The 27,942-nt window shown below is 44.5% G+C and overlaps 1 protein-coding gene across 2 annotated transcripts; it reads left to right on the plus strand.

Moving 5' to 3' along the window:
* The first annotated feature begins 178 nt into the window (after positions 1–178).
* On the plus strand, positions 179–27,942 carry LCMT1 (leucine carboxyl methyltransferase 1). Of its 2 annotated transcripts, none has more exons than XM_067473738.1 (11): positions 179–276; positions 8,658–8,749; positions 11,740–11,861; positions 13,196–13,272; positions 16,372–16,433; positions 18,963–19,065; positions 22,093–22,213; positions 24,317–24,418; positions 25,301–25,392; positions 25,931–26,028; positions 27,394–27,942. In XM_067473738.1, exons 1-11 carry the CDS (start codon positions 194–196, stop codon positions 27,414–27,416), a joined length of 975 nt encoding a protein of 324 aa, XP_067329839.1. In that variant the 5' UTR covers positions 179–193; the 3' UTR covers positions 27,417–27,942. The 2 variants fall into 2 exon arrangements, with proteins under 2 accessions (XP_067329839.1, XP_060642449.2); XM_060786466.2 differs by having other exon boundaries at positions 241–493.

Consider the following 27,942-nt stretch of genomic DNA (forward strand, 5'->3'; position numbering starts at 1 on the left):
TGTCGGCGACATCCAATGGAAAACCTCGCCTATCTATTCCTTTGAGTGTGACATCCATCTTAGCCAATAGAAGAGCCGGAGGGGCGTGACGTGAGTCCCGCCGACGAAAACCCCCTCGCTGCTTTTGGGAGTGACATCCCTGTCGGCCAATAGCGGGAGCGATCGGGGCGGGCGGAGTTTCCAACGAGCTCCAATGAGGACGCGATTTTGGCTGCGGCCAATGGGCGTCGCTGTTACTGAGAGGTGGCGCCGTGAGGGAGGAAGGCCGGCAGGCAGGCAGGCAGGCAGGCAGGCAGGCAAGCGGGAGCGCTGCGGGGGAGCCCTTCCTTCCTTCCTTCGGAGATGGGCGTCCCGAGGCCCAGGCCGGCCTCCCCGCGCTGAGCCGACCCCGAGGGGCCATGGCCGTGGCCAGCACTTCCAGGGACCCCTTGGGCCCCGAGGTCAGCGACGAGGCCGTCCGGAGCACCTGCGACGACGCCTCCCAGTGCAAGCGGTGAGCCGAGGCCGGAAGGGAGGGAGAGGAGGAGGGCGGGCCGGCCTCAGATTGACACACGTATGCAGATGACACCCAACTGTACGACTCCTTTCCACCTGAACCTAAACCAATGCCTGTCATCAGTAACGAACTGGAGGAGGGTCAACACATTGAAACTCAAAACAGACAGGACAGAGGTGCTCCTGCACAGTCGGAAGGCAGACCAGGGAATACGGCTTCAGTCCTCTTATACTCCGCATCGCCTCCTATCAGCCCTGAGATCATCAGGAGAGGCCCTGCTCTCAGTCCCACCATCCACGCAGGCATATGGTTGGTGGGAACAAGAGAGAAGGCCTTGGTGATTGTATGATAGCTGGGTCCCCCAGCTACAAGCATTACTCAGATGCCGGAAAGGCGGTTGTGAATAAGAGAAGGGATCACGTGGTCAAGAAAAGGAGCGGAGTGAGAGCAGGGAGAGCGAGACACTGAGGGCGGGAATCTACTTCATAGTTGCATTTATTTATTTCATATCAAAAGCATTGCATAAATTAGTATAAAACTGATAAAAATAGAAGGCACACAGGCAGCTAAATATCTTTTGACCAAAAATGGGCAACAGCATTGTCTGCAGCCTCCAACAATTCTTCCTCTGTACATGAGTCAGGGCAAGCATACAGATGCGGAGTGGTCTGTTCTGCTCCACAGTCACACAAGGTGTGGGATTCTTTTAGGTAGTGCCACTTTGCCAGGTTGCCTTTTGATCTGCCCACTCCACTTCTGAGTCTGTTCAGGGACTTCCAAGTTGTCCATTCTTGGTTTGCCCCTGAAGGAAGACCCTGGGGGGCGCGGGGGGGGGGGCATCCAATTAGGATTTCCTGGTTTAGCTGCCCATAGGGATACTCTTGTTATTGCTGAAGGGACGCCAAGAGGAATGGGAGTTTTGATAAAGCTTTTCCTTGATTTGAGTCTGTTGGGAGGAGGCTGGTAGCCATGTAGTCGATGGCTTTCAGTGTTCAACCTTATTTCTCTCACATTTAGCAGCAACATCGGGGGGGGGGGGGGGGGCAATGCCAGCTATCTTGTAGAGTTTATCAACAGGTGTAGGTTTAAGACATCCTGTGATTATTCTGCATGTTTCATTAAATGCTACGTTCACCTGTTTTGCGTGGGCAGACTTATATCAAACAGGACAGGCATACTCGGCAGTTGAGTAAAACAAGGCCAGGGATGATGTTCTTATTAAATTTGGATCTGCACCCCATGTGCTGCCAGTAAGTTTTCGCAGGATATTATTGCGTGCAGCTACTTTGTGCTTGGTGTTCAAGCAGTGTTTCCTATGTGCTAGTGTTCAATCTAAGGCGACACCGAGATATTTAGGATGGAAACAGTGTTCAAGCTCTTGACCTTCCCAGGTGACTTTCGGTTTCTTGTTGGCTTCACAGTTGTGTAGGTGGAAACCACACACTTGTGTCTTGGCAGGGTAAGGCTTCAGTTGGTTATCTTTGAAGTAGCCGGAGAAATCTTTCAAGGCATTAGTAAGCTGGATTTTAATTGTTTCAAAGTCTTTTGCTTGTGTTGTTAGGCCAAGGTCATCAGCATATATAAAGCTCTTTGTGAGTAGTGGTTGTGGCTGATCGTTAGTAAAGATATTAAACAAGGTCGGTGCAAGAATGCTGCCTTGAAGTAAGCCATTCTCTTGCCTCCTCCATCTACTTTTCCTGCCTTGAAACTCCACATAGAAGCTACGGTTTTCTAGGAGAGTCTGGATAGTTTTTGTAAAATCATAGTCTCGTAGTTGCATTTGAAGGAAGGATAGAAAGGAGGGGAGGGTAAGGTTTAGGGTAAGGGTTTAGGGTAAGGGTTAAGGTTGGGGTTAGAGGTAAGGGTTAGGGTTTAGGGTAAGGGTTAGGGTTGGGGTTAGAGTTAGGGTTTAGGGTTAGGGTTACAGCTAACCCTAGCTGTAACCCTAACCGTAGCATTTTACCGTTAAAGAACTCTTACATTCCTTGTAAGCTGAGACAGCGTAATGCTCGTAGCAGGCGGACCCAGCTATCATACAATCACCCATCTCGGTGGTGGCCCCATAACAGGAAATGATCAGGTTGTGACGGGTAAAGTATATCATCTTAGACTTGACAACAGATACACAGCCTAAACACACAGACCTTTAGGATTTTTAATATAATTTTTCATGGACGACCTCACTGTCTTGAGGCTCAGGGAATTTTAGTGGAATATGTTGTATTTATTAACTTTGTTTATGGTTTATTTAATTTTCTTACCCGTTTATCAGTTTTATCTTCCATTTATATAATGTAATTTCTGTTGTTTTAATTATTGTTTGCTGCTTTGAGTCACCCATGGGAGAAAAGCAGGATAAAAATGAATAAATAAATAATTACACTCCTGGAGAGACAGTTCTGTAGTTTGAGGACTTAGCGCTGAACCTGGAGGCCCAGGTGTCGGTGGTGGCTGGGAGGGCATTCTTTGCACCATTCAAACTTGTGTGCCAACTGTACCTGTTCCTTGAGAAGCCAGATCTGGTCATGGTGGTCCATGCCTTAGTTGCATCCTGCCTGAATGACTGTAACGCATTCTCCATGAGACTGCCTCTGAAGAGTGCTCAGAAACTTCAACTAATACAAAGAGCGGCAGCCAGGTGGGTCACTTTGGCTGGCTGCAGAGAGCAGACAACTTACTTACTTAGGCGATCCCTCGTTGGACGAGTAAGATGGTCTTCCATTATGGATTTCCTTGTGGGTCCGTATGTGGCTGTGGAGCCCTATTCTTGCTCTGCATCTTCTTCCGCAGTGAGGGCATTGGTTTCCAGGTGGAAGGCGGTCCCGGTCGGGGTTGGCTTGACGCGCCTTCCTCCTGGCACGTTTCTCTCTTTCACCCTCCACTCGTGCCTCCTCGAATTCTGCAGCACTGCTGGTCACAGCTGTCCTCCAGCTGGAGCGCTCAAGGGCCAGGGCTTCCCAGTTCTCAGTGTCTATGCCAGAGTTTTTAAGGTTGGCTTTCAGCCCATCTTTCAATCTCTTTTCCTGTCCACCAACGTTCCGTTTTCCGTTCTTAAGTTCGGAGTAGAGCAACTGCTTTGGGAGACGGTGGTCAGGCATCCGGACAACGTGGCCGGCCCAGCGGAGTTGATGTTGGAGGACCATCGCTTCAATGCTGGTGGTCTTTGCTCCTTCCAGCACACTGACGTTTGTCCGCTTGTCTTCCCAGGAGATTTGCAGGATTTTCCGGAGGCAGCGCTGATGGAATCGTTCCAGGAGTTGCATATGACGTCTGTAGACTGTCCACGTCTCACAGGCATATAGCAGGGTTGGGAGGACAATGGCTTTATAGACAAGCACCTTGGTCTCCCTACGGATGTCCCGGTCCTCAAACACTCTCTGCTTTATTCTGGAAAATGCTGCACTTGCAGAGCTCAGGCGGTGTTGTATTTCGGCGTCGATGTTGACTTTGGTGGAGAGGTGGCTGCCAAGGTAGCGGAAATGGTCCACATTTTCTAATGTTACACCATTAAGCTGTATTACTGGCATTGGAGAGGGATTGGCTTGTGACTGCTGGAACAGCACCTTGGTTTTCTCAATGTTCAGTGACAGGCCGAGCTTCTTGTATGCTTCTGCGAAGGTGTTTAGAGTGGCTTGTAGATCTTCTTCTGAATGCGCACAGACGACATTGTCATCAGCATACTGGAGTTCTATAACAGATGTTGTTGTAACCTTGGTTTTGGCTTTCAGTCTGCTGAGGTTGAATAGCTTGCCATCTGTCCGATAGATTATTTCCACTCCGGTGGGAAGCTTCCCATCAACAAGGTGAAGTATCATAGCGATGAAGATGGAGAATAGAGTTGGGGCGATAACACATCCCTGTTTGACACCGGATTCCACCTTAAATGGGTCACTTTGGGAGCCACTGCTGTCCAAAACTGTTGCCATCATGTCATCATGGAGGAGCCGCAGGATGTTCACAAATTTGTTAGGGCACCCGATTTTGTGGAGGATGGTCCAGAGAGCGCTGCGATTCACTGTGTCAAATGCCTTTGCAAGGTCGATGAATGCCATGTACAGGGGTTGGTTTTGTTCCCTGCATTTTTCTTGGAGTTGTCGTGCAGTGAAGATCATGTCCACGGTTCCTCTGGAGGGGCGGAAGCCGTTCTGGGATTCTGGGAGGGTGTCTTCTGAGAGGGGCAGAAGGCGGTTTGCAAGGATTCTTGCGAGGATTTTCCCAGCGGAGGTTAGAAGGGAGATACCTCGATAGTTTCCGCAGTCTGTTCTTTCCCCTTTTTTGAAGAGGGTGATGATGGTGGCGTCCTTGAAATCTGCTGGGATTTTCTCGGTCACCCACACTTTTTCTATGAGCTGGTGGAGTTGGTGTGTTAGCTCAGGTCCTCCCTCTTTAAAGATTTCAGCAGGGATCCCATCTGGTTCACTGGCTTTGTTATTCTTCTGTTGGCTGATGGCATTGCTGACTTCTTCCAAACTAGGCAGTGCTGCAAGCTCATCCCTGGTTTGTTGTTGTGGGATTTGTGAGAGGACCTCTTCGGCCACATTGGAGCTGCGGTTCAGGAGGCTTTGGTAGTGTTCTTTCCAACGTAGTGCAATTGAGTTTTGGTCCTTCAGGAGTTTGGTTCCATCTGATGAGCGTAGAGGCTGTATGCCATGGTTTCTTGGTCCATAGATTACCTTTGTGGCTTTGAAGAATCCCTGAGCATTATGGGTATCTGCCAGGTGTTGGATTTCTTCGGCCTTCTTTGTCCACCAGATGTTCTTGAGTTCTCTTGTCCTTCTTTGGACCTCAGCTTTTGCACTAGCATAGATCTTTTTCTTAGCAGCACAGTTGATGTCTCTCTGCCATGCTTGGAAGGCTTTCCTTTTCTTGTCAATTAGCTGTTGGATCTCGATGTCATTTTCATCAAACCAGTCTTGATGTTTCTTGGCTTGGTATCCAATAGTTTCTTCGCAGGCTTGGATGATGGAGGTCTTCAGTTTGTTCCAATGTTCCTCAACATTTTCGGGGTGTTCTGTGGGTAGATGGTCCTTGAGTGCTGTTTGGAGATGGGCTCGTCTGGAGGGCTCCTGAAGGGCTTGGGTGTTCATTTTGCGCCTTGTCTTCCTTCCTTGGAGTCTGCGCTTGGGGGCAATCTTGATAGCCATCGAGGATCGAATTAGCCTGTGGTCAGTCCAGCAGTCGTCAGCACCTATCATGGCTCTTGTGAGGAGCACGTCACAGCGGTCTCTGGCGCGTGTGATTACATAGTCTAAGAGGTGCCAATGCTTTGACCGGGGGTGCTTCCATGATGTCTTGAACTTGTTTTTCTGGCGGAAGAGCGTGTTGGTGATGACAAGGTTGTGCTCCGCACATTTGGTGAGAAGCAGGATGCCATTTGAGTTGCTGTTTCCAACCCCGTCTTTTCCAATGGTCCCTGGCCACAGGTCGAAGTCTCGCCCGACTCTTGCATTGAAGTCCCCCAGGAGGATGATTTTGTCCTCCTTAGGTATCCCCGATAGGACGGTGTCCAGCTGACAGTAGAATTTCTCCTTGATGTCTTCGTCAGCATCTAGTGTTGGTGCATAGGCACTTATGATGGTTGCCCGTTGGTTTTTGGCAAGATTGATTCGGAGGGTTGAGAGTCGTTCGTTGATGCCAGTGGGTGCTTCGGACAGATGTTTCATCAGATCATTTCTGATGGCGAAGCCAACTCCGTGCATTCTTTGGTCTTTTTCAGGCAGTCCCTTCCAGAAGAAGGTGTAGCCTCCTTTTTCTTCCTTCAGCTGTCCCTCTCCTGCTCTCCGGGTCTCCTGAAGGGCTGCTATGTCGATGTTGAAGCGTCCCAGCTCCCTTGCAATGATGGCAGTTCTGCATTCGGGGCGTTCACTGTCACTGTTGTCCATCAGAGTCCGTACGTTCCACGTACCGAAGTTCATTTTTCTTTTTTGGCCGCAGGGTGGTGACCCCACTGGACGCGGCAGTCCAGTCAGGGATGAGTGAGGCAGACTATGTTTGGGGCACCTTTTCTAGCCCCCTCCCCATGTGGGGTGAGCAGAGTGGGTCCTCAATAGGGCTGCTCAGTCGCGGATACAGCTGCCGAACTACTCAACTGCCTCGGACCTTGAAGTAGAACGACTGAGTCCGTACCCACCGCCCATGTGCCAGTCTGTGACTAGGGGCTTCCAGATTTCACAGTCCTGCCCCCGTCGCCACTCGCTGATCGCCATGGGACTTTGGTTGGTTGGTTTTTATTTTCTTTGGAAGACGCCTGTGCGTGGATTTTTTTTATGTGTGGAGGTCAGTGCACAACTGATCAACACACAGACTTCACAGAGTGAGGTTCCACTGGTGATGTAGTTTAACACAATGACCGTGGGTTCTCAGTCTGTTGCAGCCTTCTTCCACCTTCGCAGCCGTTGTAACATGTACCATGTTATCCTCCGCCTGCTCCGCCGTTGAGGTCTTTGGGTCTTCAGACTGTGCTTGGTCTGGGACCTCCCCCGCAGCCACTCCTGGGAGTGCACGACTCCAGTTGTTGTGCCTACAGGTTCATTGGAACGCGCAAGCCCCCTCACCACGACAAGGTGACAGTCCATCGAGGGTGAGAGCAGACAACACTTCTGTTGCAGCAGCTCCACTGGCTGCCAGTCTGTTTCTGGCCTGGTGATGACCTTTAAAGCCCTAGACAGTTCAGGTCCAGGCTATTTGGCAGAATGCATCCCCTTGTGCAAACCTGCCTTCCAGGCCCAGAGATCCCCTTCAGCAGAGGCCCTTCCTTCTCTCATTCCAACCCTTGTCACATGCTCAATTGCCCCTCCACACTTCCTTCTTCTTCCCAAGGAAGTAATAATAATAATAATAATAAGAAGAAGAAGAAGAAGAAGTCATCTTTATTTATATATTGCTTTTCTCCCTAACAGGACCCAAAGCGGCTCACAACATAATACAATCCAAATCAAAACACATTTAACATAAAATAGAAGACAAGAATCACACAAAGCATAATAACAACAAAAAAGCAAAGCATAATAACATCCAAAAATAAGATATAAATATTATAAATAATAAATATATATAATAAAATAAAGATATAAATAAATATAAATATATTATGTATTTCCTGAACCATTTAGGGCTTTAAAAGTCAAAACCAGCACATTGAATCAGGCTAGGAAATATATTGGCAGCCAGTGCAGGTTCTGTAACGGGTGTTTGTGTGTGTGGTACGCTCTTTATGATTCTATCAGAAAGGAGCACCTGGCTGCAGATTTTTGAACTAGTTAGAGTTTCCAGGCACTTTTCAATAGCCCCCTCCCTGCTGTCCTTTCTTCAGGCAGCAGGCTAAAACCTTTTTATTCAGGCCAGCTTATAAAGAAGAAGTTTTTTTAGATCATCAGGGGTTGCTGTGATTTTATATGCTTTTCATGATGTTTAATACTGTCTTAATACTTGTATATTTGTATATTTGAAGTTGTAATGCAATGCTTTTAGTTGAGAGCTGCTTTGGGTCTCCATATGGAGAGAAAAAGCAAGATATAAATACACATAATAATGATGATGATGATGATGATGATGATGATGATGATGATGATGATGATGTTCGTCGCCTCAAGTCCTCACCCGTGGGGAGAAAGGAGGGGTGTAAATAAAGTTAATAATAATATATCAGTCTCTTCCAAGTCAACGGTGGTGTCAAACTACTACTTCTCTGATGCCTCTCCCTTCATCACACCGGGAATTATATATCTCTCTTCCAAGCCAATGGAAAGGGAAGGGGGCCTCAAACTAAGCTCCCATTAAACTATTTAAAAAGCTGGGGAGTCATTTGGCTCTTTTCCAAGTCAGTAGTGTCCATCTACAAGTCCCATGACCGATAAGGATGCTGGGAGTTGTAGCTCTTTATCTCTTTAAGGTTGGCTGAAGTCTACCAACTACACCTGCCATGATAACTTTGGAAACACTAGGTGTTGCATCTCCCTTTCCTTCCAAGTCAGTGAGAGTCTCAGGCTCAATCTACCCTGCCATATAATCAGACAATCTGGATGCAGAAACAGGATTATATGACAGTATAGAGGAGGCCTCAAACTACCACTCTGATTATGCCTCACTGTGGGTTTGCTGCTTCATTTAGCATTCTGTTTCTGTGGTTATAACAGGGCCTTTCTTTCTTTCTCTCCATCAGGTACGCTGTCAACATGGGCTACTGGAACGATCCTTACATACAATATTTTGTAAGGCAACCGAAAGAAAGGAAGGCACCAGAAATCAGTCGAGGTAAAATGCTTTGAGTAAAATGCCTTGGGGCAGGGGGGAAGCTGCATATGTTGTTTATTTGTTCAGTTGCTTCCGAATCTTCGTGACCTCATGGACCAGCCCACGCCAGAGCTCCCTGTCGGCCGTGGCCACCCCCAGCTCCTTCAAAGTCAAGCCAGTCACTTCAAGGATACCATCAGTGCCATAGCCACAAAAAAAAAAAATGTGGGGAGGGGGGTTTAAAAAAAAAACAAATCATGAAGAGTAGTTCCATAACACAAAATAATTTAAATAGCATGGTTCATTCTATATTTTATATAGACTTAATTAAATGAATTTAATGTTTACTTCTCATAGACTTAGAATGGAGATGTTAAAATTCCTGAGTCAACCAGGTTTTTTTAACCTGAAAAATTTTGGGGGAGGGGGTTTGAACCCCCCCCCCCCCCCGGCTACAGCCCTGGGGACCATCCATCTTGCCCTTGGTCTGCCCCTCTTCCTTTTTACTTCCATTTTTACCAGCATCATTGTCTTCTCCAAACTTTCTTGTCTTCTCATGTGGCCAAAGTACTTCATCTTTCCTTCTAATATCCTTCCCTTCAGTGAGCAGTTGGGCTTTATTATGGAGTATGGACTGGTTTGATCTTCTTGTGGTCCAAGGCGCTCTCAGAATTTTCCTCCAGCACCACAGTTCAAAAGCGCCTATCTTCTTTCGCTCAGCCTTCCTTATGGTCCAGCTCTTGCATGGATATAAATCAAGCTTATTATTATTAATACTGTATATACTCGAATATATACTCGAAAGCGAGGAGGAGCTGAGGAGCCTTCTAATCAAGGTGAAAGAAGAAAGCGCAAAAGCTGGGTTGCAGCTAAACGTCAAAAAAACCAAGATTATGGCAACAAGAATGATTGACAACTGGAAAATAGAGGGAGAAACCGTGGAGGCCGTGACAGACTTTGTATTTCTAGGTGCAAAGATTACTGCAGATGCAGACTGTAGCCAGGAAATCAGAAGACGCTTACTTCTTGGGAGGAGAGCAATGTCCAATCTCGATAAAATAGTGAAGAGTAGAGACATCAGACTGGCAACAAAGATCCGCCTAGTCAAAGCCATGGTATTCCCTGTAGTCACCTACGGATGTGAGAGCTGGACGTTAGGGAAGGCTGAGCGAAGGAAGATCGATGCTTTTGAGCTGTGGTGTTGGAGGAAAGTGCTGAGAGTGCCTTGGACTGCGAGAAGATCCAACCAGTCCATCCTCCAGGAAATAAAGCCCGACTGCTCACTGGAGGGAAAGATACTAGAGACAAAGTTGAAGTACTTTGGCCACATCATGAGGAGACAGGAAAGCCTAGAGAAGACAATTATGCTGGGGAAAGTGGAAGGCAAAAGGAAGAGGGGCCGACCAAGGGCAAGATGGATGGATAGCATCCTTGAAGTGACTGGACTGACCTTGAGGGAGCTGGGGGTGGTAACGGCCGACAGGGAGTTCTGGCGTAGGCTGGTCCATGAGGTCACGAAGAGTCGGAGACGACTGAACGAATGAACAACAACAACAACAACAATACTCGAATATAAGCCAAGTTTTCAGCCCTTTTTTAGGTTAAAAAGGCCCCCCTCAGCTTATACTCAAGTCAAAATTATTTATTATTTTACTCTGCAATTATTATTATTTTATTACATGTATTACTTTACTCTATTTATTATTATTACATTTATTATTTTGCTCTATTGTTATTATTACATTTATTTTACTCAATTTTAGTATTACATTTATTATTTTATTCTATTATTATTACATTTACATTATTTTACTATATTATTTTATTACTTTTATTCTATTCTACTTATTATTATTACATTTATTGTTTTACTCCATTGTTACTGTTATTATTACATTTCCATTATTTAGTCTATTATTATTTTATTGCATTTATTATTTTATTCTCTTTATTATTATTGGAAGGATGCATATGCACATTTACATTCGAGAGATTAGAATAATGGTTTAATTAGAGTTGGACAGTTACCTTAAATTACAAGTTTTATGTAAATATTCAAACACTTTTAACCTACTGATGCCTCAATTAATGTAATTTTATTGGTATCTATTATTGTTTTGAAATTTATCAGTAGCTGCTGCATTTCCCACCCTCGGCTTATACTTGAGTCAATACGTTTTCCCAGGTTTTTTGTAGTAAAATTAGGTGCCTTAGCTTATATTCGGGTTGGCTTATACTCAAGTATATATGGTAATTATTATTATTTATTACCCTCCTCAGCTCATAAAAGGTTATAACATTGCTAAAACACATAATCGTTTCAAAACACTGCAAATACACATTTAAAACCATATTTCCATTTTAGAGTTCTAGGTAAAGTAGAGAGGTATGTTTGTAATATTGATGGCTAGCATTCTGTCTAAATCACAGTTTCAAGGATTCTGTGAAACTATGATTTCGCAAGAATGATGGCCATCAATATTACAAGCTTGTAATGATATTATAATTATATATTTATATTACATGTAATATTACTAATAATATTACGATATAGTGGTATGGTGCAATATAGCAATGTTTAATACTGATATTGTACTATGCTAATAATATAATATATTGTATGTAATATATATCTTGTAAGCTGCTCTGAGTCCCCTTTGGGGTGTGAAGGGCGGCATATAAATGTCGTAAATAAATAAATAATTTAGGCAATCACAATCTATGTACTCAGAAGTATTCTGACTTTTCTTTTCTTGTGTTTTTATGGTCAAAAAATGTTAATTAAAAGTATGGGGGACGGGACATATGTGCCAGTAGGAAACTTGGACAAGTTTCTATTTTAGATTCTGACTTCCAGAATCCCAGGTTGATATAACTTTTCCAGGCTTTGAAGGGAAGACAAGGAGGGGGGAAAGCGTCTCCTCCTTTATTTTGAAAGACAAACTAAGGATAAAAGTGCAAGTCAGCTACTTGCCATTATCTAAGTCCGGCATTATTGTTTTTCCTCTTAGGATATTATGCCCGTGTCGAAGGAGTTGGCCGTTTGCTAAAGGCTTTCTTACAGAGAACCCTGTGCAACTGCCAAATCATCAACCTTGGGGCTGGCATGGACACCCTTTTCTGGAAATTAAAGGTGAGTCAAGCCATGATGAGAAGAAGCCAAAGGTATATATTCAAAATCTGCAAAACTCTCTTGTGACCCCTAGTGGCCCCTTGTGCTTCTTTTCTATGATTGATATATTGCAAATTCTTCTCTGTTTTGGGGAATATTGTGGGTGAAAGGAAGGTTTGTCTCCTTTGGATGAAGAGAGAGACATGTAATACATTTATTATTATTATTATTATTATTATTGTTATTATTATTTGATACACAAGATAAGTACACAGCAAACAAGATCACTATGCTGGCTTTTGTATTTGATCAAACGTCAGACACTTCACAAGTGTCTAGGACTATGTGATGTATCTATGAATAATGCGTGCAGATCTGAGTAGGGTGGCCTTTTGTAGCTAACAGATGGTAATTTTGTCAGTGCTGATTGTTTTTAAGTGCAGGCTAAGGTCTTTAGGCACTGCACCCGGTGTGATGGTGCTATTATTAGCGATATGGCTGCTTCTGAATTTTTTGCAAAACACGCACGCAAACATACAAAGCTTTCTTCGAATGTGCCAACCTTGGAATGGGTTGTTGTGAGTTTTCCAGGCTGTATGGCCATGTTCCAGAAGCATTATCTCCTAATGTTTCGCCCATCTCTATGGCAGGCATCCTCAGAGGTTGTGAGGTCTGTTGGAAATTAGGCAAGTGAGGTTTATATATGGTAGTATGGAGTGTGAAATCTATGCACGTTTCAGGAGCAGGTTGTTTGAGCAATGAGTGTTGCTCTTTATTTACTATCCCAATTTTAGAGGGGTTTTTTAAAAAAAATACTGTTAGCCAGATTTTGTTCATTTTCATGCTTTCCTCCTTTCTCTTGATAAATAAATAAAAAGCAGTACTAAAAAAACCAGAAGAATTCCTGTCAGGAAGCAATCAGGGCCAGCTTACACATCTCAACAAAGGATTCCTCAGACAGCAGTCATCCAGGTTTTGAATCTGCAAGGCCATTCAATGCTAATCAAAGTGGCCAATTGCAATATTCACACTTGCCTCAAGCAGACAAAGAGTTCTTTCTCCCATCCTGGACATTCCATAGATATATAAACCTCACTTGCCTAATTTCCAACAGACCTCACAACCTCTGAGAATGCCTGCCATAGCTGTGGGTGAAACATCAGGAAAGAATGCTTCTGGAACATGGCCATACAGCCCAGAAAACTCACAACAATCCAGTGATTCCAGCCATGAAAGCCTTTGACAAAACCTTGCAATGATTTTTAGGGAATAGAAGTCTTGCAAAGCTGAATTATTTGTTTCCACCAGCATCATCTTAAAAGTATGGAGTTTATGCATTTTTCTATCCTTTTCAGGATGAGGATCTGCTTCCTGAGAAATACTTTGAAATTGACTTTCCAACTATAGTCACAAGGAAAATCCACACCATCAAGTAAGTTCACACATTTGTGTTGCATTTCAGAGGAACATGTTTTGGTTTTTGTATTGAAATATACTACATTTAGAAGCTTAAAATGTGCAGTGCTCTCCCCTAAATTGTCATGTTAAGATGTGTAGTGGGCTAATGCCTGCCTGATTTTGTTAGATTTATCGAGATACAAATCAAAAGGTCTTCTTATTTTGTCACTGTTTGGGGAGCAAATCACACATTGGACCAACTAAAAGGACTGGGGATATTTGTCAGCATTCTCTCAGGAGCCAAATGCATACTTTTTTATCATAATTTCATTGTGAGTTGAAAAGCCCATGATGGAATAGTAAGAGAAGTAGGAAAGTAGGAGTAAATAAAAATAAACAAATGCAGTGTGTTTCTAAGTTTGTGGTTTGAACAGATCCACTGTGTGAGGATGGTGAAGTGACCCTGAATTGTTTTGCCTGTAACTGATCTGTTTTTAACTATGTTGTGCCACAAGAAGAGGTGGGTAAGAAATAAAAGTATTACCATTATTGGGTTGCTGTGGGTTTTCCGGGCTGTATGGCCATGTTCCAGAAGCATTCTTTCCTGATGTTTCGCCCACATCTATGGCAGGCATCCTCAGAGGTTGTGAGGTCTGTTGGAAACTAGACAAGCGGAGTTTATATATCTGTGGAATGTCCAAGGTGGGAGAAAGAACTCTTGTTTGTTGGAGGCAAGTGTGAATGTTGCAGTTAGCCACTTTGATTAGCATTGCATGGCCTTGCAGCTTCAAAGCCTGGTTTATTGCTGCTGAGGGAATCCTTTGTTGAGAAGTGCTGGCTGGTCCTGATTGCTTCCTGACTGAAATTGTCCTGTTTTTGAGTATTGCTATTTATTTATTTATTTATTTATTTATTTATTTATCTATCAGCAGAAGGGAGGAAGCCATAAAAATGTACAAAATCTGGCTAACAGTATTAAAAATCCTCTAGAATTGGGACAATAAATAAAGAGCAACACTCATTGCTCAAACAACCTGCTCCCAAAACTTGCATAGATTTGACATTCCATACTACTATATATAAACTCCACTTGGGCAAAATATTAGGAGAGAATGCTTCTAGAACATGGCCATACAGCCCAGAAAACTCACAGCAACCCAGTGATTCCATCCATGAAAGCCTTCAACAACACATTACTATTATTGTTAGTAACTCTCTTGATCTCTTTAAAAGGAGACTCAAAGCAGTGCGCAATAAAATCAGAGTTCTGGAGAGACTTATTTTGCATAGAATTATGGCAAAAAATAGACCCATGTCTGATTCCACAGCAAGCTGGCTTCAGGAAAGGGAAAAGCTACACACCACAAGTGCTGAACCTGACTCAACACATAGAAGATGGCTTTGAAAGGCAGCAGATCACAGGAGCTGTCTTCATAGACCTGTCAGTGGCTTATAATACTGTAAACCACTGCCTCCTCCTGAGAAAAATGTATAATATCACAAAGGACTACCACCTCACCCATCTCATAGGAAACCTGCTACAAAACAGGAGCTTTTTCGTTGAGTGCCAGGGCCAGAGAAGCAGATGGCGGAAACAGAAGAACGGCCTGCCTCAGGGGAGTGTGCTTGCTCCATCAATGTTCAACATTTACACAAATGACCAGCCATTGCCAGAAGGGACAGAGAGTTTCATCTATGCAGATGATCGTGCCATCACCGTTCAAGCAGGGAGCTTTGAAATGGTTGAACAGAAGCTCTCCAAAGCTCTAGGTGTTCTGACTGCCTATTACAGGGAAAACCAGCTGATTCCTAATCCATCTAAAACACAGACATGTGCTTTTCATCTTAAGAACAGACAAGCATCCCGAGCTCTCAGGACTACCTGAGAAGGAATCCCACCGGACCATTGCAGCGCACCCAAATACCTGGGCGTCACTCTGGACCATTCTCTGACCTACAAGAAGCATTGCCTGAATATCAAGGAAAAAGTGGGTGCTAGAAACAATATCATATGAAAGCTGACTGGCACAACCTGGAGATCACAACCAGACACAGTGAAGACATCTGCCCTTGTGCTATGCTACTCTGCTGCTGAGTATGCATGCCCAGTGTGGAACACATCTCACCACACTAAAGCAGTGGATGTGGCTCTTAATGAGACATGCCGCATTATCATGGGGTTTCTGTGCCCTACACCACTGGAGAAATTACACTATCTAGCCGTTATTGCACCATCTGACATCCGCCGGGAAGTAGCAACCAATAGTGAAAGAACCAAGCCAGTGACATCTCCAGCCCATCTCCTGTTTGGATATCAGCCAGCATGCCAATTACTTAAATCAAGAAATATTTTTCTAAGATTTACAGATACACTTACTGGAACACCTCAGCAATATCCAGTCAAAGAATATCAAGTCCAAAAGTGGCAGACTAATGCCCAGAACCTCAATCAGTGGCTGATACCAAATGAGAGACTCCCCTCTGGGCACACAGAAAACTGGGTGACTTGGAAGGTGCTGAACAGACTGTGCTCTGGCACCATGAGATGCAGAGCCAACCTTAAGAAATGGGGCTACGAAATGGAACCCACGACATGCGAGTGTGGAGAAGAGCAAACCACAGACCACTAACTATAATGCAACCTGAGCCCTGCCACATGCACAATGGAGGACCTTCTTATAGCAACACCAGAGGCACTCCCAAGTGGCCAGATACTGGTCAAAGGACATTTAATAGAATGCCAAATTTGCAAACTCTGTGGTGTGTGTGTGTGTTTTTAATACAATACAACTGTTTGGTTTGCTCTTGACATGATAAATAAATAAAATTGAGTTTCTCATTGCCCAAGAACTGCCCCTTAGTTTCAGACCAGCAGGCCCATTTGGAAAACAGGATTGGGAGCATTTGTGTGCTCCTTTCTACCTCTTCCCCAGAAACTTTTGGTGTCCTTGGACCTTGAAGCCATCTCTGTCTCCTTCCAGCAGAGGGCAGTCTTGTCCTCAATGAGCTTGGCAGTTATTTTTTTGGGGGGGACGGGGACTGATGTTCTGTGTGTGAGATGTCTCACTGACTCTTCTCTCCCTCTCTTCCCCCCCCCCCCCCCTTTCTTTCTTTTTTGCCCTCTTCTCCGCAGATCCAAGCCTGCCCTGTCAATACCAATCATGGAGAGCCATTCAGGGGAGTCTCTCTTTATAGGTGAGTCATTTGAAGGGAGAAAAAAGCCACAGAGTGGCATTTCCCCCCAAGACGCTGACTGTGCCTCCTTGCTCCTTTTTTCTGCTGTGGGGGAGTATTGTTCATCTTTCAAATAATGGGAGAGAGGGAGGGAAGAGCCTTGAGCCTTTCCTTTGCCTTTCACCCACCCTTCCGTTCAGTACCCCTTGCTGAATTCTTCCGGCACCTTTGTGATCCTTAGCATTTTCTTCCTCGCCTCCCACCTGCTCTGTCTCACAAGTATAGCTCTGTGCCTCGCAACATGCAACCCACTGCTTTGGAAAGCAAACCTCTGAGTGTGAAAACAGCGTCAAGGCAGCCTCCTTTAAAAATAGCATGCAACCTTTTACCTGCTGCGATTCCCTGCGGCCCCGTCTGTACAAGGCAAAGGCGGCTTTGCCTGCCATTTTAGCCCCAAAGGATCTGACAGCAACCCCCATCACCCCCTCACCAATAAAGACTCATCAGTGGGGGATAAATGTGGCTTGAACCTCAGAGGGAGGTTACGTTTGTTTATAATGATATTGTGGCTTTAAAGATCTACTTGGAGGCTTTGTTGTGTGCTTTTCTAGATGTACTCGACTGTGTCGTGCCCCACCTCAATTCAAAAGGAAACATGGGCAATAGATTGTTGTTGTTGTTGTTGTTATCTGGTTGACCTGCCCACACTCTCATGAGGCTATCCTAGAAGCCTGCTTAGTTTTGATCTTGGGGAGGAATAGATGCAAAAGGCAAGAAGTAAAGGTGGCCATTCCACTTGGCACAAGGTTTCATGTTGATTTCATGTTTTTATTTAGACTATTTATAGCCTCAATTTCCGCCCCCAAAGCCTCCCAGAACAGTTTACAAGTCATGAATGGGCAGCCCCCTCCTTGCCTGCCTTCAGTCTTATACTCTGAAGGAGACGTGTAACACGAGGGAAAGTGGTTGGCAGTGAAGGATGAGGAAGAGGCCTAGCAGATGCTGGCTGCCCCCTTCCTCCCCCTCCTCCTCCTCCCCTGGCTGTCGCTTTTCTCCTTCTCCGCTTTCTTGATGGGTGCCTGCTGCTTCCCCTGACGAAATAGCCCCTGACACGGGCCTTGCCCTCCAGCGCCATGGCGGCTCCACAAGTGCCAAGTGGTTTGCTTTGCTCCGAGGCGGCCTTCCCCTTCCATCAAACACTTCTGCCAGTTCAGCAGTCAGGCAACCAGCTTTCCTCTCGAAGGGATAGTCTGGGCGCTTTGATAGCTGCTGCTTTTTCTAGTGAGTGCATTCCTTCTTCAGTGGTGGGTCCCAACCCCAAATGGGATCTCCTTGGCTCAGTATTAAGGCCCCAGGAAATCTGGTCAAAGAGAAAGGCTTCTGAATGCAACCTATTTACACCAAGTATTGTTGTTATTGTTAAGGGCGGTGCAGTGGGTTAAACTACTGAGCTGCTGAACTTGCTGATTGAAAGGTTGGCGGTTCAAATCCGGGAAGGGGGCTGAGCTTCTGCTGTTAGGCCCAGCTTCTACCAACATGCAAATGTGAGTAGATCAGTAGGTACCGCTCCGGCAAAAAGGTAACGGCTCTCCATGCAGTCATGTCGGCCACATGACCTAGGCGTCTATGGACAACGCCGGCTCTTTGGCTTGAGCACCACCCCCCAGAGTTAGATACATGAATTAAACATGAACAGTATTAAAAACAAACAGTTAAAACCAAAACCAAATCTGTAAGTAACGAAGTGCAGTGCTTACAGTGGACTCTGCATAGGATGTTTTCGCAAGAAGCAAAATCAGCTTGTTTAGCAAGCCCTGCGAATGCTGATTTATTATCAGTTAATGTTTGATTTTTTTATATTTAATGTATATACTTACATTGTATACCTTGGGTCATATTAAAATTTCTCAGGCAAAAAGAGGTAACAAATAGAAACAGTTCAAGAAGCCCTACTCTAGAGGATTTTTTAGATGCTGAATAAGGAAGGAAGAAGTTAGCTTTCCTTTTGCTTCGTTAGCACTTTAATAGGGGAACAAGTTCCCCTTGGAATGCTGTGTTTTTTTACAAAAATTAAGTTGCATGCTTAAAACATGCATAGCTTTGCTAGCCTTTATTAATTTAACTTGATTTATAGTTTGTCCTTTTTCCCAGCAAAGGGGCTAAAGTGATTTATAACAAGGTTCAAATCAGTGAGTCCAAAATCTGGTGATAAAAAAGGTTCTTAAAATCTTATCATCTTGATGATAGAAAAGTAAAAGCTTTCCTTGAGTCAGTTCAGTCTGTAAACTGGTAATAGTTCCTGTTTTTGACCTGCAACTTCCAGAATCCACCCACTTGCATAGCCACACTGGAAGGGGACTTTGGAGACTGTCATAGGTGAGAAAAGCCACAACTTTTCTTTGTTGCATTCCGGTTTCTTGGACGATGGAAATGTTCTATCTCAATGTCGTGTATTGTCAGATGTGTTTTATTATTGTTTAACATTGTGATTTCTCACTCACAGTTAGTTAACCAGTTAGTAAATGGCTTTCACTGGCCCTTTCCTTCCAGAGGGCCACAGCCTGGACTCCACCCACTATGCCATCATTGGCACAGACCTCCGCGAACTTCCGAAGCTAGAGGAAACACTGAAGAAATACAACCTGGACCCACAGTAAGAGAGTGGCTCAGGGGCACGTCTCCTTTTCAAACCCTCCTAGGAGTAGGCTGTTCATCTTTTAATTAATTTAATTAGTTTGCTTCTCTCCAACATGGTGTAATGTTTAAGAATAACCAAGACTGCAACAAGTGAGCTCCTAAACACTCATAAGTTTGTTTTATTTGGGGTGTATATGGAATTTTTATTATTATAAGCATAATAGGTTCCCAGGGCAGCCTCCCCAGAATTCCTAAATGGTGACCATCATAATTGTTCCTAGAAGGGAATCAGCAGCTTTTAAGTTTATTTCTGGCTTTGAGGATAATCCTCGCAACTCAAAGAGAATTAAATGACCCCCTAGGCCTCTATAGAGGCCTAGGATAGTGTGATTTTAAATAATTGGTTTTAAGGTATTATTATGTTTTAATGCTTATGTTTTTATTATGTGTGTTTTTGGCATCTAATTGCTGTCTATATATGTAAGCCGCCTTGAGTCCCCTACGGGGTTCAGAAGGGCGGGGTATAAATACAGCAAATAAATCTATATAAATAAAAATGTAATGTTTGTTTGTAGGATTAACATAACTCAAAAACCACTGGACAAATTGACACCAAATTTGGACACAATACACCATCACTCATAAAAACACTGAAAAACACAACAGAAGAGATTTAAAATCCAAAAAATAGCAATACATTACATTGCATGTGCAAAACCACATACATACACATAGACACAAATGTATATACACACACACAAAACACATATACACACACTGGGCCACAGCAACGCATCACAGGGGACGGCTAGTAAATAATAAATAAACTTCCTAGAACAGGTTGGAATTGTAAGACCCGTGATCCACATAAGTGATGCATAAAAAACATTGGAGTGAAAGTGAGGCCAATGTATCTCTCTCAAAGGTACATATTTGCCTATTTTAATACTATTTTCCTGCAGAGTGCTTGTGTTCAAACCAGAGTTTTAAAAAAGGGAAGTAGATACAGAGTACTTAGGCATAAAAAGTCCAGTGGCAATTCACAGAAATCCAGGTAAGAAAGTGGAGAGAGGTACATTTCCTCCCCAAAGGGTTAGTCTTTGGGGCTGGAAGCCATGTCCCATGAGGCCCTCTGAATTCCAGGATTCTAGGACAGTTTCCCCCATGTGTTCCATTTCTCTTTTAGATATTGCCCTTACTAAAAGTGAGAGAAGATGATTCTCTATTTCCATTCCCCAGCTGTATGTGTGAAAGGTGTGCCTTTGCCTTCTCTGTTCCCTGGAAGAAGCACAAGGAAGACATCTCCCAGAGTGGCAGGGCAGCAAGGTGGGAGCTGCAGGCCGCTAGGGAATGGCTTTGTGGGCGGTGATGCTGCGAGCGGCACATGGAGCGTCACTGAGATGCCAAGCCTTTCATCACACCGCTGCTCCTCCGCCACCCACACAGCACCCCCCCCCCCCTCCCCAGCGCAGGCCTCCTTGGGCTCCTCAGCGTGCCAGGCGGGGGCCTTCGGTATTTAAAAATAGCCCTGCAGGCAAAAATTATTCAGATGTTTGCATCACGCCGTTTTGGGGTCGGGTGGGGATAGGGTTCCTGGATTGCAGGGCCGGCAAATGAAGGGCAAATAGCTGGCGAGGCCCTTCCTCTTGGCTTCTTTGGAAAATGCAGGGAAACTCTATATATCCCTAAGGCCCTTCTTCTTGCCCTTTTGGCTTCTTTGGAATGTGCAGGTAAACTCTATATCAGGCTAGGCTGTTAGAAATTGTGGAAGTTGAAGTCCAGAACACCTGGAGGACCGAAGTTCACCCATGCATTCTCTATATAATCCCGAGGCCCTTCCTCTTGGCATCTTTGGACTATAAAGGCAGTCTCTATATAACCCTAAAACCCTTCCTATGTGGTCCTGAAGCTCTTCCTCTTTCTTTGTCCTTGCACATCTTTGGTGAACTCTGTATGTTCCAGGGTGAAGTTAATCAAAAAATGCCCGGCCTCCCTCTCAGGAATATGTGGGAGTCTTTGTTCAAGATAGTTTGCTTCTCTAATGATCAAACAGGTTGAGATCCTTATGCCACTGTAAACGCACCTTCTAAGCTAAGCAGGGTCAAGCGTCATGGTTGGGCTGTTTCGAGTCTCCTTGTGGAGACAAAGTGGGGTATAAAGAAACATAACAAAAATAATAGAAATAATAATAACAATAATTGGAGAGGAGGAGAGAATACTAGAGACTCCTGACCGGACTACGAGTTAATAGTAGTAGTAGTAGTAGTAGTAGCAGTAGTACTAATAATAATATAATAATAATAGTGGTGATCGGCACACCGGGTGCAGTGCCTAAAGACCTTGGCCTGCACTTAAAAACAATTGGAGCTGACAAAATTATCATCTGTCAGCTGTAAAAGGCTCCCCTACTTGGATCTTCATGCATTATTCACTGATATATCACACAGTCCTAGACACTTGGGAAGTGTCTGATGTGTGATCAAATACAAAAGCCAGCATAGTGATCTTGTTTGCTGTGTACTAATCTTGTTATGTATCAATAATATAGTATTAATAATAATGATGATGATGATGATGATGATGATGGTGATGTATTACCCATCTTTCCTTACCGCTCAAGGCGGGGTACAACAGGGTTAAAACCGTGAGATAAAACACAACACTATTAAAATGCATATAACACAAGATTACACCATGGAACTTGCTCTCTCAGAATTGGGTGGAAGCTTTTAAACAGAAGTTGAATGGCCGTCTGTCAGGGGTGCTTTGATTGTGCTTTTCCCGCCTGGCAGAAGGGGGCGTTGTCTGGATGGTCCTTGGGGTCTCTTCCAGCTCCATGAATCTATGATTCTATGCTTGTAATGCATATCTTTAAGCATTGCTTTTTGGACAACAACATAGGGTCCTTCCACGGGGTTGCATTTCTGGAGTGAGCTTGTCTGTGCACAAAGCTATGTTTTCTCCCTTGGGCTTCTGGGAAGCCTGAGTTTCAAAAGAGAAGAGAGTTTTTGTCTCTCCTAACCCCACCCTTCTCTCTTCCAAGGCTACCCACGCTCCTGATGGCCGAATGTGTGCTGGTTTACATGGCCCCCGAACACTCGGACGCTCTCCTCAAATGGGTAGCCGACATCTTCCCAACTGCAATGTTCATAAACTACGAGCAGGTAGGCAAGTTTCCTGTGCTCTTCCTATGCCAGGCATCCCTGGTGCAGAGCTCCACCTGTGAGCGAAGGCGGAGATAGGATTACCAGAGCCATTAAGCCTTCTGGCCCGGTTTGGGTTCTGTGAGCACACAGCTTTCCAAAGGAACAAATGAAGATCCTCTGATAGCCGTGTTTGAATATTTGAAAGGATGCCATAAAGAAGCAGCAGTCAGATCTCAACTGAATGTTAGGAAGGACTTCCTGACAGAAGAGCAGTTCAGCAGTTGATCTCTATGGCTCAGAGTTTGGGGGAGGCTTTGAAGCAGGGGTTGGATGGCCCTCTGCCAGGAGGGTTTGGATTGTGTTATCCTGCCTGAAGGCAGGAAGGAGTTTTACCGGATGGCCTCTGGGGTCTCTTTTAACGCTATGATTCTATAATTGTGGATGTTTGCGTGCCTCTGTGTTTCCTCCCCTTTCCCCCAATGCGAGCTGCAAAGTGCCTATGTTATAGGTGTTAATAATAATGTTTTTTATTGGGAAGAGCAGTGGCTGAGTCAGAGGTGGCTGAACTCCCTCCACAAACGGCACACGGCGAGTGGTGTGTCTTATGTAACTTTATGAAATGTTAATCGCCTGGCGCTTCAGCAGCGTTGGCGGCTTTGCCAGCCTCACCATGTGAAAAGCGGGATTGGCTGAATGGGGGCGGACTGAGGCCCTGATCCCCAGGATTGGTTGCTTCCCGGAAGACCATCTTTCATAGTCACTGAATTGATCCTGGTCGCGTTGTGTTCTCTTGCTGCTTGAACTTATTTCTCAATCATGTTTCTAAGCACTTGGTTTCCAAAGTGGGTTCATGGGTCCTCAACTATTGATTCTTATGCCTAACCTCTCAGTCTTTGTACAGAAAGATCTCTTAATTCCATTCTTTTATTCCTCTTGCTATGTTTTTAAACCTTTCAATGCTGTTCCAAATTAGGGTGCGTTAATAGGGTGTCTTATTTTAAATGGGTTTTTTTTCTTTTTTGTTAACTTTATTATTAGAGTTTTATCTGTACTTTTCTAAAAGTCTCTGCTGTCAAAAGCCTGTCTTTGGGGAAAGGTGGAATATCAATTAACGAAGTCAATGAGTCCTTTGTTAAGAGAGCCCACGATCTGGAGAATGCCTTGCCTCCCTTGAATCGAGAAAATGTCAGTTTGCCTCTGGTTGAGACTGAGGCTGGATCTACACTGTCATATAATCCAGATTATCAAAGCAGATAATCCACATTAATCAATTTCAGAGTGGATTATAGGAGTCCACACTGCCATATAATCCAGTTCAAAGCAGATAATCTGAGTTTTATATGGCAGTGTAGATGGGTCCTCAGAGAGATGCAACTGAGATTATTATTATTATTATTATTATTATTATTATTATTTGTACTCTGCTTCTTCTCTCCACAAAGGAGACTCAAAGTGGCTTACATTCAAAGCATTTCAATGCAATTTAGAACCTTACAAATAGTAAACCAGAATTTAATATTAATGGTATTTTTAAAAAGGTACAGTTAAAATCAGTCAACACTGATTAAAAACAGATTCAAAGAAATAGCTTTGGTCCTCTTGTGTTGGCTATCTTCTTTCCCTTTCCAGTTCTTAAGCCTCCCTTAGACCCCATTCTTACATTATTGGGAATCTGTCAATACTTGTAAGGACTAGAATCTTGCTTTTGGATATTATAGTGCAGATAAGGCACATATACTAACACTGCTCACTTCCCCCTGGATCTGAAGATTGATGATGATGATGATGATGATGATGATGATGATGATGATGATAATAATAATAGTGTGGGCGAGTTCCCCTTTGACGTGGGTGAGATATATAAACGTTGCCCTTTCCGAGGGAGTTTTTGCTTTAGGAAGGTAAGCAAAGTCTTCCTTTGATTGGTCGATAGCTCTTTTAACTCGGATTGCAGCTCTTATGCTCTATTTATGTCACCGGTGGAAAAACTGTGGTCATGCTCTAGCAACATTTTCTCCTGATGTTTTGCTTGCATCTGTGGCTGGCATTTTCAGAGGGTCTGTAATGCACCATGTACAGTGATGGCACTATATAAATGGTAATAACAGTCCTCCTCTCCAGGTGAACATGAGCGACCGCTTTGGACAGATTATGATTGATAACCTTCAGAGCCGGAGGTGCAGCCTGATCGGGGTGGAAGCCTGCCTGTCACTAGACACTCAGGTCAGTCCTTTCTTTGGGAGGTTTCCAGGTGGGGGCTTAGGAGAACGCCATTTCCCCCTATTTGTAATGGTTCTATAGTCAGCTTTGCTATGGAAAGTCTCTATAATGGGAGGTTGCCATTGCTTGAAGCATTGTCTGCTCTGTTTCCAAGCAGCACTTGCAGTGCTTTGAAATTTTTGTTGAGTCTTTTTCAACTCTGGGATTCTCTAGCCCTATTTCTCCATGAGCTTTCCACATGACTGGATGGCCATCTGTTGGGAGGGGTTGGATTGTGCTTTTGCTGCATGAAGTCAGAAGGGGGTTGAGCTTAGATGGTCCCTGAAACCTCTTGTAACTCTAGTGATACATAGATTGCCTATAAAGGTGGTGGAATTTCCTTCTTTGAAGGTCTTTAAACAGAAGCTGGGTGACCATCTGTCAAGAGGGCTTGGATTGTGTTTCCCTGTCTTGCAAAAAGGAGTTGGACTGGATGGCCTTTGGGGTCCTTTCCAACTCTAGGGTTTTATGATTCAGGCTTGATGGCCATGTGTCAGGAGGGATCAGATTGTGTTTCTCTGCCTGGCAGAAGAGGGTTGGACTGGATGACCTTTGGGGTCCTTTCCAACTCTAGGATTCTATGATTCAAAGATTGGGTGGCCACTTTTCAGGAGAGATCAGATTGTCTTTTTCTGCCTGGCAGAAATGGGTTGGGCTGGGTGGCCTTTGGGGTCCCTTCCAACTCAAGAATTTTATGAAATCCCTCAGAGTTTGGGACGTTTTCTAAGCAGGCTTTTTCCCTTCGGCTTTGTCTAACTTAGACCCGATTGTCTCTAACCGCTCCCTCTTTAATCTGGAGAACCTGTCCACACTTTGTGTGTATGTCAAAACCTTTTTCCTTTGCAGAAGGAGCGCTTCCTGCAGAACGGCTGGGAGATGGCACACGCCATGGACATGGTGGAAGTCTACAATGCCCTGCCATCTGATGACGTCAAACGGTGAGTCCAGTGCCAAAGGGAACAGCAAGTCCCGTGTGGCCATGCCTCTTGGTCCAGTTCTCCCCTGCTGGTCAAGGCAAGTCGGGACAAGTCTTGCCCAGTTCAGCATTAAGCGACAACAAGGCGGTCAGTACAGAGAGGTCCTTTTTCCTGCAGCATATAAACAAGCCTAGACCAGCAATGTAGTTTTCCTGGGACCCTGAACTGAAGCCTAGAAAAAAGGACCTAAGTTCAGTTTCTGATCCCAGGTAGAGCCAAGCCATGAAATAAAAACTAATACTTTGTGCAAATCCTCATTGGATTTACTCTAGTTGGGAGGCCAATACATTTAAGACTAGATTTCAAATGAACAAACTTTATTATTATTGCAGCCACACTATGCTGTGTTAATATTTTATGATGATGATGATTATTATTATTATTTCTCAATGGGTTGGTAGTTGTGGGAATGGATGCCTATAGTGATATAAGTCATTGTTTTATCCTTTCTGAAGAAAGCGCTGCATTCAGCGCTGCCTTTTTTGTCTGTTTGCTGCAGGATCGAGGCCATTGAATTCTTGGACGAGAAGGAACTTCTGGAGCAGCTCATGCATCACTACTGTCTCTCCTGGGCTGCCAAAGACACCCAGGATTTGGGTAAGGCCCCCTCTGCTCTATTGTTTTGCGAGGGTCGGCATAATGGAGGGACGTCTCTTGGGGTCTCCCAAGGTGAGGGGCCTGAGGGCCAGATTCCAGTTTTGGAGACATCCAAGGAGTGGACAAGGCCAAAAATACCAGCTGCGGTTGGCTTACTCTGCCGGTCATTTATGCCTCAGGAGGGGCAATTCAAGCTATTCAGACAGGCAGCATAAAGGCCCCCATAGAAGCTGGGAAGCCACCATATGGAAGTCTAGTTGGGTCTCTTCTTGGAAGGAGCAGAGGGATGGATTGAGAACCCTGCCCTGGAGTCGCTTTATGTTGATGTTTGTAATAGAGCATCCAGAGTGATGGGAAAATGCCTACCTCTTTAAATGGCCATTCATCCCAAAGGAGTCTGACAGGATAGTGGTCTGTGCCAATTCATCTCTCTGTTTGAACCCTGTTGAACCTCAAGTTGCAAGGAGAGGCAGGATTATTATTGTTATTATTATTATTTCCTGGATTACAATTTAAGAGTTCTTTTCCAAGGCTGCAACTGTCACAATTTCTAGCTCGTTGTTGTTGTTGTTGTTGTTGTTGTTGTTGTTGTTGTTGTTGTTATCTTTGTTTATACCTTGCCTTTTACCCTCATGAGGATACAAGGTGGCTAAGAATCCCACACTTAATCACGTTTAAAAAGTGCAATACAAAAGTTTAAAAAACAATTAAATAGTAATAGTGTGATGTTATTAGCCAGAAATTGTACAGTTACAATCCTGGAAAGTAACTCCCTTAAGATTTAGATATAGATGAGTGTTCGGGCTGCCATTGTCCACAAACACATCTGATCAGCATTTTGGATGCCAAAATGACCTAAGTCACATGAGTCAAAATCAAGGCCTTTGAGGTGAATCCATCCCCCCATGTCCTTATATGTGGCCCACCAGATGCTTGTCTGTTGTGTTTCTCATCCGTAGACATCAAGACTAGAGCAGGTGGAAGTTGGGATGCAGGAACATCAGGGAGGCTGCCATTTGTTCTCTTGAGTCAGGTCTAGATTGAGATCCAAGGCTTGTGGGTATATGATGCCTGGCGTTAACATGTCCTCCACCTCCTAGCTACATATGCTGTTGGGCTGCAATTCCTATCATCCCCAATAATAAAAAGGGATGGGAGTTGTTACTCAGTAACATCTGGAGCAAAAAAGTAAAGGGCAAAAACTGCTATGTAAAAAAAAAAAAAAACATAGTTACCCCTCTGTCTCCATTGATTCAATGGCCCTTTGAAGGCAACCCTAATAAGGGTGAGGTGGCCCTTACTGGAAATACGTTGGACAGCTTTGACCTTGATCCTTCTCTTCCTCTTTCCATCCCAATCCTTCAGGTCTCTTGGACATCACCCTATAATGCCTTTTGTGCCACTTGAAGCTGATGCTCCTCCTTCACTGACAGCACTTTTGGGGGAAAAAACCTACAGTGGGGCCTTTTCAGGTACAGCCCTCTCACTCACTTACGCACTGAAACACCCGGCAGCCCCATTTTGAACAAAAGGACCATTTTTTGGTTGGCAGCCGAGGTCCAGAAGAGGCTCTCTTGCAAGGACCTGTAGGATGTTTTTTCTAGTTTCTCTCTTGTTTCCTTAAGTTATTATTGTGAAGTGAAGTGTGAGCAAAAGGAGGAACTGGTGTCCATGTCTCACTGAAGAGTGGACTGGGAGGAGCAGAAGGGTCCGTTGAGTGGCATGGCTGCCCCAGGGCAGCCATGTTGGGTCCATCCCCCCTCTGTGTGCCTCTGGCCAGCCATCGCAAGGAAGGACAACCCAATTCTCCTGCTCTTCACCATTTGGCATTGGACCAGGACTCTCCCTCTATCCTCAACCGCCCTCTCCTCCGGCTTCTCCATCAGGGGTTAATAAACAGTGGGTTTTTTGTAA

This window comes from Anolis sagrei, chromosome X, assembly GCF_037176765.1.
Source record: "Anolis sagrei isolate rAnoSag1 chromosome X, rAnoSag1.mat, whole genome shotgun sequence".
Taxonomy (NCBI): Eukaryota; Metazoa; Chordata; class Lepidosauria; order Squamata; family Dactyloidae; genus Anolis; species Anolis sagrei.

What these genes read in the sequence shown, in the direction of transcription:
- LCMT1 (XM_060786466.2), top strand. Translation starts at nt 399, where the DNA reads ATGGCCGTGGCCAGCACTTCCAGGGACCCCTTGGGCCCCGAGGTCAGC. An exon ending in GGCACCAGAAATCAGTCGAG is followed by an intron (nt 8,750 to 11,739) that starts GTAAAATGCTTT and finishes TTTTCCTCTTAG; the next exon opens with GATATTATGCCCGTGTCGAA. An exon ending in AAATACAACCTGGACCCACA is followed by an intron (nt 19,066 to 22,092) that starts GTAAGAGAGTGG and finishes CTCTCTTCCAAG; the next exon opens with GCTACCCACGCTCCTGATGG.